General features: G+C 46.3%; 1 protein-coding gene across 2 annotated transcripts in view; it reads left to right on the top strand.

Annotated features, from left to right (window-relative positions):
- CNTFR (ciliary neurotrophic factor receptor) overlaps positions 1–19,945 on the top strand; it is a 323,080-nt gene that overhangs the window by 175,424 nt on the left and 127,711 nt on the right. Inside the window, exons 2-3 of one of the 2 annotated variants that reach the window (XM_032212454.1) lie at positions 1,668–1,669; positions 9,037–9,118. In XM_032212454.1, coding sequence (XP_032068345.1) covers positions 9,037–9,118 — 82 coding nt within the window. In that variant the 5' untranslated portion in view covers positions 1,668–1,669. The remainder of the gene's footprint in view (positions 1–1,667; positions 1,670–9,036; positions 9,119–19,945) is intronic. The other variant, XM_032212452.1, reaches the window with a different exon arrangement.

The following is a 19,945-nucleotide window of genomic DNA, read 5'->3' as shown; positions in this document are numbered from 1 at the left end:
CCTGCAGTAAGGTTTAAACCAGTATTTTTCAAACTTCCCCCCTTTAAGGTGGGTGCACCTGCACCTGGTCTGAAGCGATAAAGATGGTCCATTCAGAATAAGATCCTAAATTGCTGGCAATTTTTAATACCAGAAACAAAGTTTTGAATTTTGTCCTCGGGTGTTTCTTCTAATAGAGAATTAAATACTGAAGGCATAAGATGAGATAAGATGATAAGATAACCTTTATTGACACTTTTTTTTTTTGTAGGCACACTGGCACACATTTAAAAAAATGAAATTCTGATGCCTGCTCTCCAAAGAAAACGTATAATAGTCACAGACCATCTAGAATACATGTAGAAGAATCTTGAGAGTTAAAATGTTAGCTTATTTGCAAGAATTTGGGAATAAGGAGGCAAAAATACCTCATCATAACAGCTCAGGATTAAGGAATATGTTTGTGATATTAAGAGGAGATTAAGAAAAGATTTGTTTTCGTCTTTATTGGAAACCTGAGAGAATATATGCAGAAAGGCTCTGCTTCCATCCAGCCTCGTTACAGTATATTTGAAGCTTAAAATTTTCAGAAGTGTCTGACTCACTGGCGTCCACTGTTTCCATTTAATATTCCTAAATTGATTGATATAGTTTGGAGGGGAAAGTAATGCGGTTTAGGGGATGCAAATGCGATTCTGAATTATATACCTAAAATTTGGAATCTTAACAGCCTATGCAAAACTATTGATCTATTGAGCCAGCATGGGGGCAAAAATGACTGTGGAAAAACCATGCCAAACTGATTTACAATCCGAGATCAATGGTGCGTATTCCCTTTCTGCATAATCAGAAGGCTGATCAATGCTATTCTAGCCGCTTCAAGGTTTAATGCAGATTTAAAAAACGCCGCCGTTTGCCAGGTTTCTCTCCTTTCCCTTTCTTCCTTTTTTGGTCTCCTTCTTGCTTTTGGTGTGATGCCTCCTGCTTCCTTTACATTTCATGTTTAAAAGCAGAAAAGAATCGGCTCACGCATTAATTGGCAGCTGGCACAGATGTTGCAAAGATGCTCCTCCTGTCCACGTGGTTGCCCTTAGCAACCAGGATGCTACATCCTGCATCAGTCGGGCATCTTGAGCAAAACCACAAGGGCAACTCTCAACACATAGAACATCAGCAGATTAGTTGGAAGGGACCTTGCAGGTCATCTAGTCCAACCCCCAGCCCAAGCAGGAGAGCCTTCACCATTTCTGGCAGATGGCAGTCCAGTCTCTTCTTGAAAGCCTCCAGGGATGAAGCTCCCACAACTTCCGAAGGCAACTTCTCTTCCATGGGTTGATTGTTCTCCCTGTCAGGAAATTCCTCCTTATTTCTAGGTTAAATCTCGCCTGGATTAGTTTCCATCCATTCTTCCTTCTCTGACTTTCGGGTACTTTGGAGAATAGCTTGACTCCCTCTTCTTTGTAGCAGACCCTCAAATGTTGGAACATTGCTATCCTGTCCCCCCTGGTCCTTCTCTTCCCTAAACTAGCCAGGCCCAGTTCCGGCCACCGTTCATCGTAAGTTAATAAAATAGAATGGAACGGAATGGAATGGAACATCTGGAAGGGACTTTGGGAAGAGCCGAGGTGGCGCAGTGGTTAGGGTGCAGTACTGCAGGCCACTTCAGCTGACTGTTATCTGCAGTTCAGCGGTTCTAATCTCACCGGCTCAAGGTTGACTCAGCCTTCCATCCTTCCGAGGTGGGTGAAAATGAGGACCCGGATTGTTGTTGGGGGCCATATGCTGACTCTGTAAACCGCTTAGAGAGGGCTGAAAGCCCTATGAAGCGGTATATAAGTCGAACTGCTATTGCTATTGCTATAGTCTTCTTGTCCAATCTCCTGCTCGAGCTATTGAGCTCGAATGTTCCAGACAAAGTGTTTGTCCAGTCTCTACTTGAAAACTCCCCATGATGGAGCACCCACAACTTCTGGAGCCAATCCCTTCCACTGATTTATCATTTTCACCACTGGGGAAATTTTCTCCTTAGTTCTAGACTGGCTGTCACTCTCTTCGACAAGTCTCTTCCCATTATTTCCCTTGCCTTCCGATGCTTTACTGTTGTGTAAATGTGAGATCTCCAGGGTGTGAAGTGTGGTACTTCAGCTGTGCCTGTTTCCCCATCCTGTGATTTATGGCGCCTTCTATCATCCCCCCAGCCTTTGCTGAGCTCTTATGAACCTCTCCTTGTTGTGTTCTTTATTTATTTGAAGTTTGCCCTGATATAGCTTTGTTGTGTTATATCAGTGCAACTGTGATAGATGAGTGTAGAGGATGCTGCAACTCACTAGATTTAAGAGGAGAAGGACCAACAACCCAAAGTTGGCCGTAGCTGCTCTTGACCAGAGAGATCTTTTGAACCTCCAACATCCTCAAGCTACAAAATTTGGAGGGAGGGAGAGTAGAGAATCCCCCTGCATTTCCATCCCAGAGAACGGCTCACCCGCAAATAAAACCCCTCATCCATGAATAAAATCTCTTTGGAGTGTGCTTCATGGACTGAGCACTGAGTCCAGACATAAACTCAGAACGTACTTCTCCCAGCTCGGATGTTACGGAGAGGTGGAACAGCGCACAGGCTGCTCTCAACTTGCAACCCGTTGCTTTTAACGACTGAAATTACGACCTACCTGAAAAAGGGGACTTGTGACTCAGAGCTGAAGTTAACAAAATCAGAGCTGAAGAAGCTTCTTGGATGAGAAGCGAAACCTCTTCAAAGAAAAACCAGAAGGTCCCGCTGCCTCTTGAAAAAAGCACCTTTGGGACGGCCACATTTCCTGTCGTTTGACCACATTTTATGACGGTTCTGCTGAAAACCAGCACTTATTTTAGCTTCTCAGCAATATGAAGGCTGTGTTTGCTTAACTAAGACCCCGGTTGCACTAACAGTTGCTGCAAAGGACAACATAAAATTAGGTCACTCAAATGACCAAGTGGCTTCGAGACCATTATGACTTACGACTATCGTGGGAAAGCTCATAACTCATCCCTCTTCTCCAGCAGATTATAACAGAGTAACACAATAACTGAGTTGGAAGGGACCTTGGAGGTCTTCTAGTCCAACCCCCTGCTCATGCAGGAGATTCTATACCCGTGATGGCAAACCTATGGCATGCGTGCCAGAGGTGGCATGCAGAGCCCTCTTTGCTGGCATGTGCGCCATGGCCCCAAGTCAGATCTCCCTGGCGTTTCATTTGTGAGGCTTCCGTTTCCCTGCAAACGACAAAACAGCTCAGGAAAAAAAAAGATCTTCTCTCTTGCTGCGCGGCCGGTGTTGGGATGCTCCACCTCCTGCCGGCCAGCTGGTCTTCGGGTCTCTGCTGCGCATGTCTGCATGCATGCACATATCCATGCATGCACATCAGAGGTGGGTTCCTACCAGTTCGCACCTATTCGGTAGAACCGGTTTGTCAAATCTAGAAGAGGTTCCACCAGTGGACCCGGAAAGCAGGCCACACCTACAGAAGAGCTTCCAAACTTTTTTGAAACCCACCACTGGTCCTTGGATATGATTATTCTACACTATCATGCTCGTATTTATAAAACTCAGTGCCTCTGTGAAAGGTAAGGATGACTACTGCGTTTGTGGTGCAATCAGAACATTGTGTGTGTTGAAGTTGTTTTAACGCAAACCAAAGATGCCTTTTAAAAAACAAGTTGACATCCTATTCTTATGCATGCTAGTGCTGTGTGTGAGGTAATTGAAGGTGGTTCTGACAAGTGTCGTCGGCATCTTCATATCCGGTCACATGGGCAGCAAGCCACTCCCATCCGGTCACATGGGCAGCAAGCCACTCCCACAAAGGAGGCCACACCCACAGAGTAGGTTCAAACAATTTTTGAAACCCACCACTGATACACATGTCCGAGCATGCATGTGTGCATGTCTCTGCACGGTGTGCATGTCCATGCATGCATTTGTTCATGTGCACGCATGAAGTTTGGGCATTCGGTGTCTAAAAGAGTCATATGACTATCCAACATCTTCTTAAAGACTTCCAGTGTTGGAGCATTCACAACTTCAGGAGGCAACTTCTGTTCCACAGATTAATTGTTCTCACTCTCAGGAAATTTCCCTTCACTTCTAAGTTGCTTCTCTCCTTGATTAGTTTCCACCCATTGCTTCTTCTACCCTCAGGTGCCTTGGAGAATAGTTTGACTCCCTCTTCTTTGCGTCATATGCGTGCACCTTCTGTGCATGCGTGCAACATCAAAACCTTGATTCTATAGGATATTCCCAGGGCAGGCGGGCAGCCCAACCATTGGTCAGAACTCAACCGGTCAGAACTGGCAGCAGCTGACCTCTGACCTTGTGGTACCTTAAATGTCTCCCTGATGGCTTTCCTTGCAGGGATCAGAAGCGCTCAGTGGCCCCAAATTCTATTCTTAATGCAGATCTGACACATTTTATTGTGCTTTGAACATATTGCATATTTTTTTACAAGAAACTCCACCAGCCAGAAGATTACAACCCCTTGAAACACCAGCTTAGTATTTTTTTTAGCAGTAAAGTAGTCTTTCTTTTTTACATGTGATGCTTCTGCACCTTTAATGGACTGCAGGACAACGTAGAGGTCACTTTTATATGCACCAGGAAACCCCAAAATGACAGGCTTCATTGCCATAATTGCTTTGTTGTGGTGTCCTAGAGCCGAACATGCCGTCTCTCCGAGGTGAGCCTGTCTAAGCAAGAAATGCGCAACCAAATCAAAGGTAGACAGCGTGGTGTGATTGAAGCTCGGCCTAGTTTTTGTGCGCTCTGTGTGTGTACGCATACAAAACAGCATGGCTGGCAGGGGGATTCTGGGAGTTGAAGTCCACACGTCTAAAAGTGGCCAAGGTTGGAGAGCCCTGGCCTACTTCCTCGTCTTCCTCAGTCCCCCTGGAGTACTTGAGTTTCAACTTGTCATGCCTGAGGAAGTGGACAAGGCCATGGGAGCGGTGAGTGCCTCCACTTGTATACTGGACCCTTGCCCTTCCTGGCTGGTTTTGACCAGCAGGGAGGTAACACGCGGCTGGATCCAGACGATAATTAACACCTCTCTCCAGGAGGGATCCTTCCCACTCCTCTTAAAGGATGCGGTGGTGAGACCCCTCCTGAAGAAACCGTCTCTGGACCCAGCCATTTTGAGCAACTATCATCCGGTCTCCAACCTCCCCTTTGTAGGGAAGGTTGTTGAGAAAGTTGAATAGAATAACAAAGTTGGAAGGGACCTTGGAGGTCTTCTAGTCAAACCTCTGCTTCAGCAGGAGACCCTACACCATTTCAGACAAATGGTTGTCCAATTTCTTCTTTAAAACTTCCAGTGTTGGAGCATTTACAATTTCTGGAGGGAAGCTGTTCCACTGATTGTCTTCACCATTAGGAAATTTCTCCTTAGTGTCTAAGTTGCTTCTCTCCTTGATTGGTTTCCACCCATTGCTTCTTGTTCTGCCCTCAGTTGCCTTGGAGAACAGCTTGACTCCCTCTTCTCTGTGGAAACCCCTGAGATATTGGAAGACTGCTATCATGTCTCCCCTGGTCCTTCTTTTCATTAAACTAGACATATACCCAGTTCCTGCAACCGTTCTTCATCTGTTTTATCCTCCAGTCCCCTAATCCTCTTTGTTGCTCTTCTCTGGACTCTTTCCAGAGTTTCAAACATCTTTTTTTATATTGTGGCAACCAAAACTGGATGCACAATTCCAAATGTGGCCCCACCAGGACATTTTAAAGTGGTACGAACATCCTGATAGGAAGGTTGCTGTCACGGACGATCCGTCGCTCTTCCCCTGGGTTCTTTCTTGGGTGCATTTGAAACGCGTTCCATATGGGGTGTTATTCGTGTGAAGGAGGGTGAACCCCAAGGGAATAAAATAAATAAATTTCTGATGCCTGGATCCCCCAAATGAGGGGGAAATGTGGTGATGACGTGGTTCTGGAATTGCAGGAGGGGTTTGGGAGCTGCCACAAACAATTTTAGGCCTCGTGGGGCACAGTTTTACCATGGACGGTGAGAACCAAAGCATTCTGTGAAGGGTTGTATCCACCCTTTGGGTGGACCTGCTGTGTTACGTCTACTGATCATCGTGGGAGGGGGAAAGAGGCAGCCCCTGCCTCATCGCAGTGTTGCACACAAGCATTGTGAATGACACCATATGCCTCAGCCATACCACCTGGTGCTGCCTTTGAAGACTGATAGGGAAAAAAAAAAACCCCAGCCTTATGGCGTCTTGCATTGCAGGCCTCGTGGTTGGTGCATGATGGATTCTTGTGTCCATTTCAGCAGTTGGATTTAATCCTGAAAGCCCTCGGGTATCTCCAGGAGTCTCCCCTCTAGTGAGAATCAACCATCCGGGGTGCTCTTCTCAATTGAAGATCTTGGGGTTCATTATATGGGAGAATGGAGATTGATTGGTCTCTGGAAGTGAAGTGGGGACCTCAATTTATGGAGCAAATTCCTCTTAGTGTTCCTCAACATTGGCCATTTTAAGATGGCTTGAAGTTCACCCATCCTAAAGTAGCCACCGTTGAGAAGCATTGACCTAGACCTCCGAATACTGAGAGAGGGGGAATTCCAGCCAGCAGAATCCTGGGAGTTGAAGTCCACCCATCTCAAACTTGCCATGGTTGAGAAAGTTGACTCAACTAGACCTCCGAATACTTAGAGAGGGGGAATTCCAGCCAGCAGAATCCTGGGAGTTGAAGTCCACCCATCTCAAACTTGCCATGGTTGAGAAAGTTGACTCAACTAGACTTCTGAATACTTAGAGAGGGGGAATTCCAGCCAGCAGAGTCCTGGGAGTTGAAGTCCACCCATCTTCAAGTGGCCAATGTTGAGGAACACTGCTGTAGGAGGTAGGCTGGCCCAGCTCTTGTCCTGTAGGGCAGTGGTCTCCAACCTTGGCAACTTTAAGACTTGTGGACTTCAACTCCCAGAGTTCCTCAGCCAGCTTTGCCTCAGCCATACAACCTGGTGCTGTCTTTGAAAACTGATAGGGGGAAAAAAAAACCCAGCCTTATGGCGTCTTGCATTGCAGGCCTCGTGGTTGGTGCTTGATGGATTCTTGTGTCCATTTCAGCAGTTGGATTTAATCCTGAAAGCCCTCGGGTATCTCCAGGAGTCTCCCCTCTAGTGAGAATCAACCATCCGGGGTGCTCTTCTCAATTGAAGATCTTGGGGTTCATTATATGGGAGAATGGAGATTGATGGGTCTCTGGAAGTGAAGTGGGGACCTCAATTTATGGAGCAAATTCCTCTTAGTGTTCCTCAACGTTGGCCATTTTAAGATGGGTTGAAGTTCACCCATCCTAAAGTAGCCACCGTTGAGAAGCATTGACCTAGACCTCCGAATACTTAGAGAGGGGGAATTCCAGCCAGCAGAGTCCTGGGAGTTGAAGTCCACCCATCTTCAAGTGGCCAATGTTGAGGAACACTGCTGTAGAAGGTAGGCTGGCCCAACTCTTGTCCTGTAGGGCAGTGGTCTCCAACCTTGGCAACTTTAAGACTTGTGGACTTCAACTCCCAGAGTTCCTCAGCCAGCAAAGCTGGCTGAGGAACTCTGGGAGTTGAAGTCCACAAGTCTTAAAGCTGGCTGAGGAACTCTGGGAGTTGAAGTCCACAAGTCTTAAAGCTGGCTGAGGAACTCTGGGAGTTGAAGTCCACAAGTCTTAAAGTTGCCAAGGTTGGAGACTATTGCCGTAGGGCAAAGAAGGGATTATTTTTAAGGTTTGTGGCCGATGCTGCCCACGGCTGAATGGGCACTGGGAATTATTACAATGTTTACCATTGTATATTCATCATTACTGAGTACACTGTTCTTTTCTTGATTTATACTATTTTCTTTCTGGGTTTTTAATTATGATGAGCCCCAGCCTGTTGCAAGATTCGTCAGGAGGCCGATAATATGATTCAGATCATTTGTGTAACAATTTCATGACGCATGGAAATAAGGCTGGGGCTGGTATCCCCTGCCCAGGATTCGAATTGAGCCCATACTGTGACTCAAGACACACAAAGGCCTTTGGGGGCCTTTTGCTCTACAACTTTAAGGTCAGCCCCCTTCTGGTCCATGGCCGCTGCCTTGTGGCTCAGCATCCCCCCCCCCACTCCCGGGTCTGGATGGTCCGGATCCATTTGGACTCCCAGAAGGACCAAAACCCGGTTGCCCCTCAGGCCCTTGGGCTGGGTGGTTAGAGGGTCCTCCAGTTGGTTCCTCCTGTTGGTTGTTGTTCCTTATGGATTCCAGATGAATGGCCTCTCTGGACCCCTGACACGGGCGCATTGATTGATGCTGATTGCAATCCCTTTTTTAATTAGAGCAGCTTTCTGGTTTTAAATTCTTATTAGCTGCCCCAAGGCACCACAGGGAGGAGGGAGGGGAGAAAGGAGGGAGGGAGGGAAGGAGGGAAGGAAGGAAGGGAAAGAAAGGAAGAACAGAAGGAAGGAAAAGGAAGAAGGGAAGGGAGGAAAGAAAGAAAGAGGAGAAAGAAAGAAAAAGGAAAAAGAAAAAGGAGAAAGAAAAGAAAGAAAGAGGAGAAAGAAAAAAAGAAAGAAAGAAAGAAAGAGAAAGAAAGAAAAAAAGAAAAAGGAGAAAGAAAAGAAAGAAAGAGGAGAAAGAAAGTAAGAAAGAAAAGGGAGAAAGAAAGAAAGAAAAAGAGAAAGAAAGAAAGAAAGAAAGAAAGAAAGAAAGAAAGAAAGAAAAAGGAGAAAGAAAGAAAGAAAAAAGAAAGAAAGAAAGAGGAAGGAAGGAAGGAAGGAAGGAAGGAAGTTGCAGCATCTTTCCTATCCGCCCACCGGGGGAGGGGGGGTCCCCTGCTTCTGCATTTTTCACAAGGACTGGAATCCTCCTATGAAGAGGGGAAAGGCCCATCCTCCTTCGCCTAGCCCTTCCCTCTCGCTCCATGGTCCACATCCCCACCCCCCTGGGGATGGCCGTGGTGCCCCTCTTTCCTCCTCCTGCCCTTCTCCCCTCTGCTGTGCCCACTAGGCTCCTGCTCCACTGACCCCCGGCTTCCGTGTCTCTTTGTCTCCCCAGATGGCTCCCCCTGTGCCCACAGCCTGCTGTGTGGTGTTCGCCGCCATGGTGGTAGTCTACGGTCAGAAGCACAGCCAGCAAGGTGAGTGGTCAGGGTCTCCTCCTCCTCTTCCTCCTCTCTCACAGCACCCCAAAAAGAGGCACCCTGCTTCTCAGTCTTTGGGGTGTTTGGCCACTTCAGCCTCAAGGGGGGGTGGGACCGTGGGCACAGCCATTCTGCCAACTCTTGGGGCAGAAATGAGGAGGTGCCAGTTGGTTCTTCTGGATCCAAAGGGCTCTGCAGCAAATGAAGGGATTTTAAGCTTTATTTTTAGCTCAAGTAAAGAGAGGGAGGGAGAAAAAGAGAAGGAAGGAAGGATGGAAGGAAGCAGGACTGGAAAAAAAATGCTCACCGAGCAGGGTACCCAAATCTCTTACAGTCTGCTGATATCAGGGTCCCAAATAGCACCCAAAAGTAGAGTCCGAGGCAAAGGATTCCTCAAAAGTTCCAATTGATGAAGAGAGCCATGTTGGCCCATCTGGGAAAACCCCGAATCTGAAAGCTTCCCGGTTTTTCCAGTTGAAAGTTCAAGATCTTCCCCCCCCCACACCCACAAGCCCATCCCATGGTCCAATCTCCCACTGCCACGCTGGCAGCTTCCACCCATCCAGTTCCGGCCAGGTATAGAGACCAAGGATGACCTTGACTTTCTAAGAAGAATGTTATTATGGCTACATGTCACCCAACTCCCATTTTCCCACAGTAGAAAATGCAGAGTAGAAAGTGTGGCACCCCGAAGTCCAAAAGAAAATATGGTTTGCAGGCATGACAGCCGGTTGCCCCTTAAGGACAGTCCAGGGGGGTCCATTTTCCACATGATAGTCCTCAACACATGACCACTCATTTAACAACTCTTCAGAGCTATGGCGGTGCTGAAACAAGGGACTCGTGACCAGTCCTCACACTTAGGAGCAGAAGAGCATGGGATCAAATTTTAAGATGGCTTTTTAAGGCTTTTCCCAGGGGGCTTTTGTCAAGTAAAGGAGTAGCTGGATTCACTTAACAACCACAGTGATTCACTTAAAAGACTGCAGCACAAAAGGTGGTAAAATCAGGCACGATTCACTTAAAGACCATTTTGTCAAAGGACGCTCTGGTACCAAATTGTGAACATAACTCGAGGACTATGTGTACCTATTGTTGGGTTCTGGGGAGAAGTTCCCCAAAACAATTGGGGTCGAAAGTTGAGGACTTTCTGTAGTCAGTCCTGGGTTCTGGCCAGAAGGTCCCAACAACAAGAGGACATCACCACAATTTTCAGCAAAGCCTCTCTCTGGTCAGGAGGCCACAAGACCTTTTTAAAAAAATACCATTTTTATTAGTTTATCAAAGTGTAAAATGCAAAGAGAAGTTTTAAAAACCAATAGAAAATTTTGAGGGGAGGAAAAAAAAGAGAAAATAGAAAGAAGGAAATAGAAAGAAAAAGGCAAAGGCTTCCAACTCTCTTTAGCACCGAAGGTAACAACATTATAAACTCAAACTTTTTCCTTTTAGACAGGAGTGCATACTAACTAGCCATCTCTATAGCTTATTATTCATTAATATTAATTTATCTTTGTATTTTTTACTTCGATAAACTAATATAAAAGGTATTTTTTTTAAAAAGGAGACTGCAAGACCATGACCTTCGCCGGCTGGCAAAAGACTTTGAAATGGGAATCAAAACTTTTTGAAACTTTCACAGCTGGAAAAACTTTAAAACTACCCTAAAATCCCCCCTCAAGGTTTTTAACAAGCAAACAAACCCTCTCAGCTTCAGCCTTAACAGTCTACCATGGACCTCACCCTACTCTGAAGAGGTGCGTAAAGGGGGCGTGCATAAGCGCACCAGTGTGCCCACGGTCCCTGTCCTACTGTCCCCATGTGTCTGTTTTTACTTCTTTTGTTCGTGTTTATGTTTATACCTTGTTTATCCTGTACATGTTTGAAAAACAAACAAGAGACTGGACTTCCATCTCTCAGAAATGCTGTAGGGCCTCCTGCTTAGGCAAGGGGTTGGACTAGATGACCTCCAAGGCCCCTTCCAACTCTGTTAATCTGCATAGGTTGGAAATGAGGTCTAAACTTCTAGAGCAGGTTTGTCCAAACTTGGGAACTTCAAGACTTGTGGACTTCAACTCCCAGAATTCCCCAACCACCATGGCTGGCTGGGGAATTCTGGGAGTTGAAGTCCACAAGTCTTATAGTTCCCAAGTTTGGGGACCCCTGGCCTGGAGGTTCCTTAAATAGGGAGGAAAAATCACTGAGCCCCTCAGTGGGGCAAGTGGGGTCTTCGGCATGGCCACTCCACCAGACTGCTCCGTCCGTCCGTGCGTGTGTGTGTGTGTGTGTGTGTGTGTGTGCGTGTGTGAGAGACAGATGCTTTCCACCGAGGAAACATCTTTCCAGGCGTCTGTTGCAGAAAAGTAAGGAGAGGAAATTATGCTCCTTGGGGGTTTATTGTTATTTATGGGTGCAGCCCCCCCCCCCCAGCTGAAGATAACAAATTAGCCAGGCTGCCTGGATTGGTGTAAATAACTGTCCCCAGCTATTTATTGAAGGGCTGCTCTATTATCGCAGTTTTTAACCGCTTTTCATTTAATGTGTCATCCGGCTTTGTCGTAACTCTTAACAATCAGCCTTGGCCCCAGGAATCACAAAGGAGCAGCTGGAACGGGGCCTCCCTCCCTCCCTCCCTCGGTCTGTCCAAAGAGGCAGCAGGAGCCAGCCATGGATCGTAAAAATTAATAAAACAGCAATAACAATAAGTAATAATGAACAAGAGATTAATAGGGACAAGCAGATTAAAACAATGTGCGGATGGGGGCCCTGTAGAAATGCACCGGGGGGGAGGGGGGGCCTTGCAAAGATCAGTTTCCTTGGATGGGAAGACCATGACCACAATTGGGCCCCAAATCTTCGTGGCTAAGTGAGACCATTATTGAGCTTTGCCTCTATTTACGTCCGGTCTTGCCACGGTTCTTAAGTGAATCGTTGCATTTTTTTTAGAGGCACGGTTGTTGAGTGAGTCTAGCTTCCCCATTGTCAGGAGGTTGCAAATACTGATCACGTGACCCTGCAACCGTCATAAATATGAGTCAGTTACCAAGCGTCCAAATTCTGATCACGTGACCACGGAGAAGCTTCCAACGGTCGTGAGTGTGAAAAATGCTCGGAATTAGCTTTTTTCAATACCGTTGTAACTTCAAATGGTCACTAAATCAACTTTTGTAAGACGAGGACTCCCTGGAAGGACTTGTGCAGCTTCAGATGATACTTTCTGGTGCAAAACAATCCTGGCTTTAAAATGCCCTCAGATCATTGCCTGCCAACTGAATACAGAAGAACGGAGTTGGAAGGGACCCTGGAGGTCTTCTAGTCCAACCCCCTGCTGAGGCAGGAAACTCTCTACCACTTCAGGCAAGAGTCTGTCCAATTTCTTCTTAAAAGCCTCCAGGGTTGGAGCAACCACAACTTCTGGGGGAAAGTTGTTCCACTGACTCATTGTTCTCACTGTCGGGAAATTAATTCTTAGTTCTAGGTTGCTTCTCTCCTTGACGTTGAGCCCCTCTTCTTTGTGGCAGACCCTCAAATATCAGAAGATTGCTATCATGTGTCCCCCCCCCCCACCCCAGTTCTTCTGTTCACTAGACTAGCCAAACCCAAGAAAAACGAAATGCACAGGTACAGTATAGGTGGTACCTTGCTCATTAGTAGTAACTGTGAGAGGGATCTTAGAGTCCTGGTGGACAACCATTTAAGTAGGAGCCAGCCGTGTGCAGCAGCTGCCAAAAAAGCCAACACAGTTCTAGGCTGCATCAACAGAGGGAGAGAATCAAGATCATGTCAAGTGTTGATACCACTTTATAAGAGCCGAGGTGGCGCAGTGGTTAGGGTGCAGAACTGCAGGCCACTTCAACTGACTGTTATCTGCAGTTCGGCGGTTCAAATCTCACCGGCTCAAGGTTGACTCAGCCGTCCATCCTTCCGAGGTGGGTGAAATGAGGACCCGGATTGTTGTTGGGGGCGATATGCTGACTCTGTAAACCGCTTAGAGAGGGCCGAAAGCCCTATGAAGCGGTATATAAGTCTAACTGCTATTGCTATCTATCTATCTATCTATCTATCTATCTATCTATCTATCTATCTATCTATCTATCTCTATCTATCTCTATCTATCTATCATCTATCTATCTATCTATCTATCTATCTATCTATCTATCATCTATCATCTATCTATCTATCTATCTATCTATCTATCTATCTATCTATCATCTATCTATCATCTATCTATCATCTATCTATCTATCTATCTATCTATCTATCTATCTATCTATCTATCTATCATCTATCTATCTATCTATCTATCTATCTATCTATCTATCTATCTATCTATCTATCTATCTATCTATAGCCGAAGTGGCGTAGTGGTTAGGGTGCAGTACTGCAGGCCACTTCAACTGACTGCTATCTGCAGTTCAGCGGTTCTAATCTCACTGGCTCAAGGTTGACTCAGCCTTCCATCCTTCTGAGGTGGGTGAAATGAGGACCCGGATTGTTGTTGGGGGTGATATGCTGACTCTGTAAACCACTTAGAGAGGGCTGAAAGCCCTATGAAGCGGTATATAAGTCTAACTGCTATTTCTATCTATCTATCTATCTATCTATCTATCTATCTATCTATCTATCTATCTATCTATCTATCATCTATCTATCTATCTATCTATCTATCTATCTATCTATCTATCATCTATCTATCTATCTCTATCTATCTATCTATCATCTACCTACCTACCTACCTACCTACCTACCTACCTACCTACCTATCTATCTATCTATCTATCTATCTATCTATCTATCATCCATCTATCTATCTATCTATCTATCTATCTATCTATCTATCTATCTATCTATCTATCTATCTATCTATCTATCTATAGCCGAAGTGGCGTAGTGGTTAGGGTGCAGTACTGCAGGCCACTTCAACTGACTGCTATCTGCAGTTCAGCGGTTCTAATCTCACTGGCTCAAGGTTGACTCAGCCTTCCATCCTTCCGAGGTGGGTAAAATGAGGACCCAGATTGTTGTTGGGGGCGATATGCTGACTCTGTAAACCGCTTAGAGAGGGCTGAAAGCCCTATGAAGCGGTATATAAGTCTAACTGCTATATCTATCTATCTATCTATCTATCTATCTATCTATCTATCTATCTATCATCTATCTATCTATCTATCTATCATCTATCTATCTATCTATCTATCTATCTATCTATCATCCATCTATCTACCTACCTACCTACCTACCTATCTATCTATCTATCTATCTATCTATCTATCTATCATCTATCTATCTATCTATCTATCATCTATCTATCTATCTATCTATCTATCTATCTATCATCCATCTATCTATCTATCTATCTATCTATCTATCTATCTATCTATCTATCTATCTATCTATCTATCTATCTATCTATAGCCGAAGTGGCGTAGTGGTTAGGGTGCAGTACTGCAGGCCACTTCAACTGACTGCTATCTGCAGTTCAGCGGTTCTAATCTCACGGGCTCAAAGGTTGACTCAGCCTTCCATCCTTCCGAGGTGGGTAAAATGAGGACCCGGATTGTTGTTGGGGGCGATATGCTGACTCTGTAAACCACTTAGAGAGGGCTGAAAGCCCTATGAAACGGCATATAAGTCTAACTGCTATTGCTATATTGCTAAGGCCTTGGGAAGGCCACACCTGGAATACTGTCAACCTCCATAATCCCCAGGCAGAAGCTCATCTGGTGCCTCTCAGCCTCCTTGAGCAAAAGTGAAAAGCAGGTGATGGACCAGTCCTCATTTCTTCCCGCGTTCTTTGTTCTCCACCTTCCACGCTCGGATCAGGATCCGGTCCCTGTAATTGGGTGCCCCTCCACCCCGACGTCACCCTGCCTTCTACCAGGCGGGTGGATGTCTCCATTTTTAAAAGAGTGATTCTCCGTTATTGATCCAGGCCTTGGCTGAATTAACTCACCTTTAAATAATAATTAGATTTGCTCCCCGGAGAGACGAGGGAGGCGGGAGGTAAGCAGCATCCTTGGAAAGGAATAAACCTCCTTGCGCCCACCTGCCCAGGTAGACAGATTGGGGATGCTAGTCCTGCCCCTCCGTAGCTTAGCAACCAACTGCAGATGGTCCTTGACTTAGAACAGCTCACTGAGTGACTGTTCAAAGTGACAACGGCCCTGAAAGACGTGACTTGTGACCGTTTTTCACACTTACGACCAATGCAGCATCCCCATGGTCACATGATCAACATTCAGACCCTTGGCAACTGGTTCATATTTATGACAGTTGCCGGGGTGACGTGATCCCCTTTTGCGACCTTCGGACGAGCAAAGCCAATGGGGAATCTGGATTCACTTAATGCCCATTGCTTTGTTTTCTTTAACCTCTAACGGAAATTTATCCTTCCATTCAATGAGGAATGTAACCCAGCGAAGCAATTTATTTCCTCTAGACTCCAAATTTTTTTTTTAATTTCAACCCGCCTACATTCTAAACGTATTTATTGCCTTGCCCCTGATTTACTGGATTAATAAAGAGACACATATATTACTATATTAAACATGGGTTATCGGCTGCGTTTGAGCATCCCCGGTTTCCTTCGTAAGGCCGCCTATGTCTACATATTTTATTTTGTGCGTGGAAAGATGTTTTTTAATGAGAAGGAGGCTTCAGCAGATTCTCCCCGGGGTCAATGGGGCCACCAGAGATTATGAAAATCTGATCTAGGAGACCCCTTGCTGCCCTGAATTTACGATCCGCAGTTGGGGCCTTTCGGAATATGCTCCTGTTGAAGATGCAGTTGTTCTGACCGAGGATTCCTGAGACCGTAAAAACCACACGCTTAAGTCCCAACTAAAAACCCTCTTTTTATTTAGACGGCTGCGAATTACGTTCATTCACAGCCCGTAATGAGTCCCAAACAGTCTGTGAAGAGTCCTACGGAAGTCTGCCACAGTCTTTCAGTATAAGGCTGATAAGGACCCGCCTTCCTCTCCCTTGAACCGCTGCCAGAGACCTGATTGCCAATTAGATTTGCAAGGCCAAAGGGAGCACAGAGTCAAACGGAGCTTCTCAGAGCTTCAACCGACCAGAAGGAACAAAGTTGCTTCCTGCAAAGGCTCCCATCCCTTTGCTCCTCCTTTATGTCTTATGGGAGGGGCCAATCACCTGCAAGCCTTACTCCCAAGTCACCCCTTTTTGTTTTAATTGTTCTTGCCTTCTGGCAGCTCTGTGCATGCGCACACTGGGAACAGGCTCCAGCTGTTCCTCTGCCTCACTGATGTCTGACTCTGAAGGCAGCTGATAACTGTCAGACGGTCCTGGCCCCCTCTCTGCCTCCGACACAGAGCCTCATCAGAGCCTTCCCCAGACTCCAGGACTGGCCCAGGTTCCTCCCCAACCTCCTCACTGTCCGAATCTTCTGCCAGCTCTGCAGGCCGCCAGCAGACCCCAACAGGAAGGGCGAGAAGGATTTCGCCTCCCTCCACAGCTGGGCTTGGTCCGCCCTCTGTCCCTGCTCCTCTGCTCCTCTGCTTAGGAAGGAGGGTATGAGACCAATTGGCTCACATCCACAGCAGGGGAAAAAAAATATTCCTTTTGCAAACTGCAGAAAGAAAGCTGCTGCTTCTTTCACGTTTCTCAATTTTTTAAAAATTTTATCCCGAAAATTTAAATGCAAACTCCAAAAAAAAATCTTACAGAAACAAAAATAAGCTAAGGAAAACATTAAGAAAAAAGTGCATTAAAAAAAGAAGACAAAATCACATACAGACTGATTGTCCCTCCTAGTTGAAGAGGGATAAATATATTACAGCAATAATAATTTCCTCCCATGCAAAACAGGCACACATTTGGTAAACTTCTGCAAATCTGTTTGGAACCAATTTCTCATCAATTAGTCGAGGTACATTCCTCGACCTATGACCACAATTGGGCCCAAAATTCTTCTTGCTAAGTGAGACAGTTGTTAAGTGAGCTTTGCCCCATTTTATGACCTTTCTTGCCAGGGTTGTTAAGTGATTCACTTTAATTGTTAAGTTAGTAACACAGTTGTTAAGTGAATCCGGCTTCCCCACTGACTTTATTGTCAAAAGGTAGCTCCGTGATGCTGCGACCATCATAACTACGAGTCACTTGCTAAGTTCCACGTGACCCTGAGGATGCTGCAAAGTGTGAAAAAGGGACAGAAGACACTTCTTTCAGTGCTGTGACAACTTCCCCGGTCTGTGAAGCGAAGGGCAGCTGTCGTCAGATCATAAGCCCCATCTGTTTCACTTAGCGACGGCTCCCCTTAACCAGCAAGCTGTGATTGCTAAACAAGGACTAAATAAACTGTTGTAAGGCGAGGGCTGCCTGTACTTGAATTCTGATAAATAAGGACAGCAACAACAATAATAATTTCTCCACTTGTGATACAGGCCCACAATTTATAAATGTCTATAAAGCTGTTTCCAACCAATTTGACCTCCACTCCCTCCCACATGGGGGCACGCTTGTGGGTGCAGACCAGGGGTGGGTTTCTCGCCCCGTTCCAACCGGTTCGGTTGGAACGAGGCCGGCGGCGTCCTCGCACACATGTGCGGCGTCCTCGCGCACGTGTGCGGCGTCCTCGCGCACATGTGCGGCGTCCTCGCGCACGCATGCGGCGCGCGCGTGCGTACTAGCGTCTGTGCGATGCTCCAGCTGCTCCTGGAGGATCGCGCAGGCGCTGTATGCGTCCTGCGCATGCGTGGAAACGCAGAATTGTCAAAACCGGGTAAGGAGCGGGTGCGCGCGTGCGCGCAGGCGCGGGGCGGGTGGCCTTCGCCGTTCCCGGAAGTTACTTACTTCCGGGTTCAGCGACCAACCGGATCGCAGGGACCCGTGCGAACCGGTTGAAACCCACCCCTGGTGCAGACACATATACCCCAGTGGTGAATTTCAATTTTTTTTACACTGGTTCTGGGCGTGTGGCTTGATGGGCGTGGCAGGGGAAGGATACTGCAAAATCTCCATTTCCATCCCCACCCTGGGGCCGGCCAGAGGTGGTATTTGCCAGTTCTCCAAATTACTCAAAATTCCCGCTACTGGTTCTCCAGAACCTGCTGAATTTCACCCCTGACATACACACCCACAGGTAGAAAACTATCATTTCAGGGAGAAGGTCAGCTTGGAAGCCTCTCCCCCCTGCCCCCTTTTCAGTCTCCTGAGTGAGGCTTCTTAGCTCTGCTCTCTGGCCTTTGGTTAAAAGAGCCCACCGGGAGGGGTCTTTGCCTTTGAAATGTCAAGTGGGAAGGAAGACTTTTCACCCACTCAGCAAGAATGCAGCCCTTCAGCAATGAGATGCATTTCCAAGGAGCTGCACTCAGGAGCTGCACTTAGATTTCAGGCCAGAATTATATATATATATATATTTAGAGGAACCTCCTTTGAGTGGAAAACAGTCACAGCATCCTGGAATGTTTTGGCTGCCTGGAAGAAATGCTAAAGGGGGGGGAGGTTAGATTGGGTAGAATATTATAGAATGGAAAAGAATAGAAATATGGAGTTGAGGAGAAGAGAAGAGAATGGAGAATAGAATATAAATAGAATATAATATAAATGGAATGGAATAGAGAGAATAGAATAGAGAAAAGAGAATAGAATAGAACAGAGAAGAGAAGAGAATAAAATAGAAATAAGATTGGAATGGAATAGAATAGAATATAGAATATAGAATAGAATAGGATTTTCAATATAGAATATTAATAATAATAGAATAGACTAGAGAAAAGAGAAGAGAACAGAGAAGAGAAAAATAGAAATAAGAATAGAATAGAAATAAGAATGGAACAGAACAATGTGATTAGACACACAAGGAATTTGTAGTACAGAAGTTCGCAGTTGTTTATATTTGTATATATGTACACACACACACAAACACACACACACACACACACACACACACACACACACACAGAGTATATGTATATTTATATCAGCATCCAGGATTTAAAAGTATAACTTTAAAAAAAAATGCCAGCCAGTCGGTAAAAAGTTTTTACAGGTAGTCCTCAACTTACGACTTCATTTAGTGAACAGCAAAATTACAGCGGTGATGAAAAAGAAACTTCACCACCAATTACAAACTTCTGGGGCAGCCGAAGTCAGTTCATCAGCATCGTCAGTTTCACTTAGCGACAGCTCCCCTTAACCACCTAGTTGTGATTGCTAAACGAGGACCAGCTGTATTGCAGCCTGGGATTGTGGTCTGTGGGGGCACCAGGTGGGGGGGCTGATGGGGGGGCACATACCAAGCCACGTCCTCGGCTGCAGAGCAGGGTCGCCGGTGACACCTCATACTTCCGTGCTTCTGCTTTCGCCTTAGTAGTTGCGTCCCCCTCCCATCGCCCCATTTGTGGTTAATTAACGGCATTGCCCGCCCGCAGAGCCCCCCAGCCCCTCTCCGTCCCCGCCCAATGAAGCGCCCGTGGGGAAGCCGCGCGTTTGACGAGTAGCAGGGATTACGCTCAATTAAGAGATCAAGAATCTTGCGGAGCTGCTGTAAACATTTTCCTTCCAGACTGTTTGCGTTGCAAAGCATTTTTGGAAGGCGGCCAAAGGCATCTGTGGAAACTCGACTCCAGAGCCCTCTCCTTCCGTCCGGAGCAAAACGTGGGGTTGCAGGTGGGCCTGAGGGGGGCGCCTTCCTCCTGCCTTCACAGGGACCATCCGAAGGAGTCCGGGGTGTGTGAAGGAGAGACCTTCCTGGCTGGCGGGACGGAGGGGGTTGTGGGGGGGCTGGGGGAGCGTCACACGTAGCTGCTCAGCCCAGGCAAAATGTATTGGCAAACCTTCCATAATCTCCCTCGTCAAAGAGAG

Source organism: Thamnophis elegans, chromosome 3 (assembly GCF_009769535.1).
Source record: "Thamnophis elegans isolate rThaEle1 chromosome 3, rThaEle1.pri, whole genome shotgun sequence".
Taxonomy (NCBI): Eukaryota; Metazoa; Chordata; class Lepidosauria; order Squamata; family Colubridae; genus Thamnophis; species Thamnophis elegans.
This window is presented reverse-complemented; position numbering and strand designations above follow the sequence as displayed.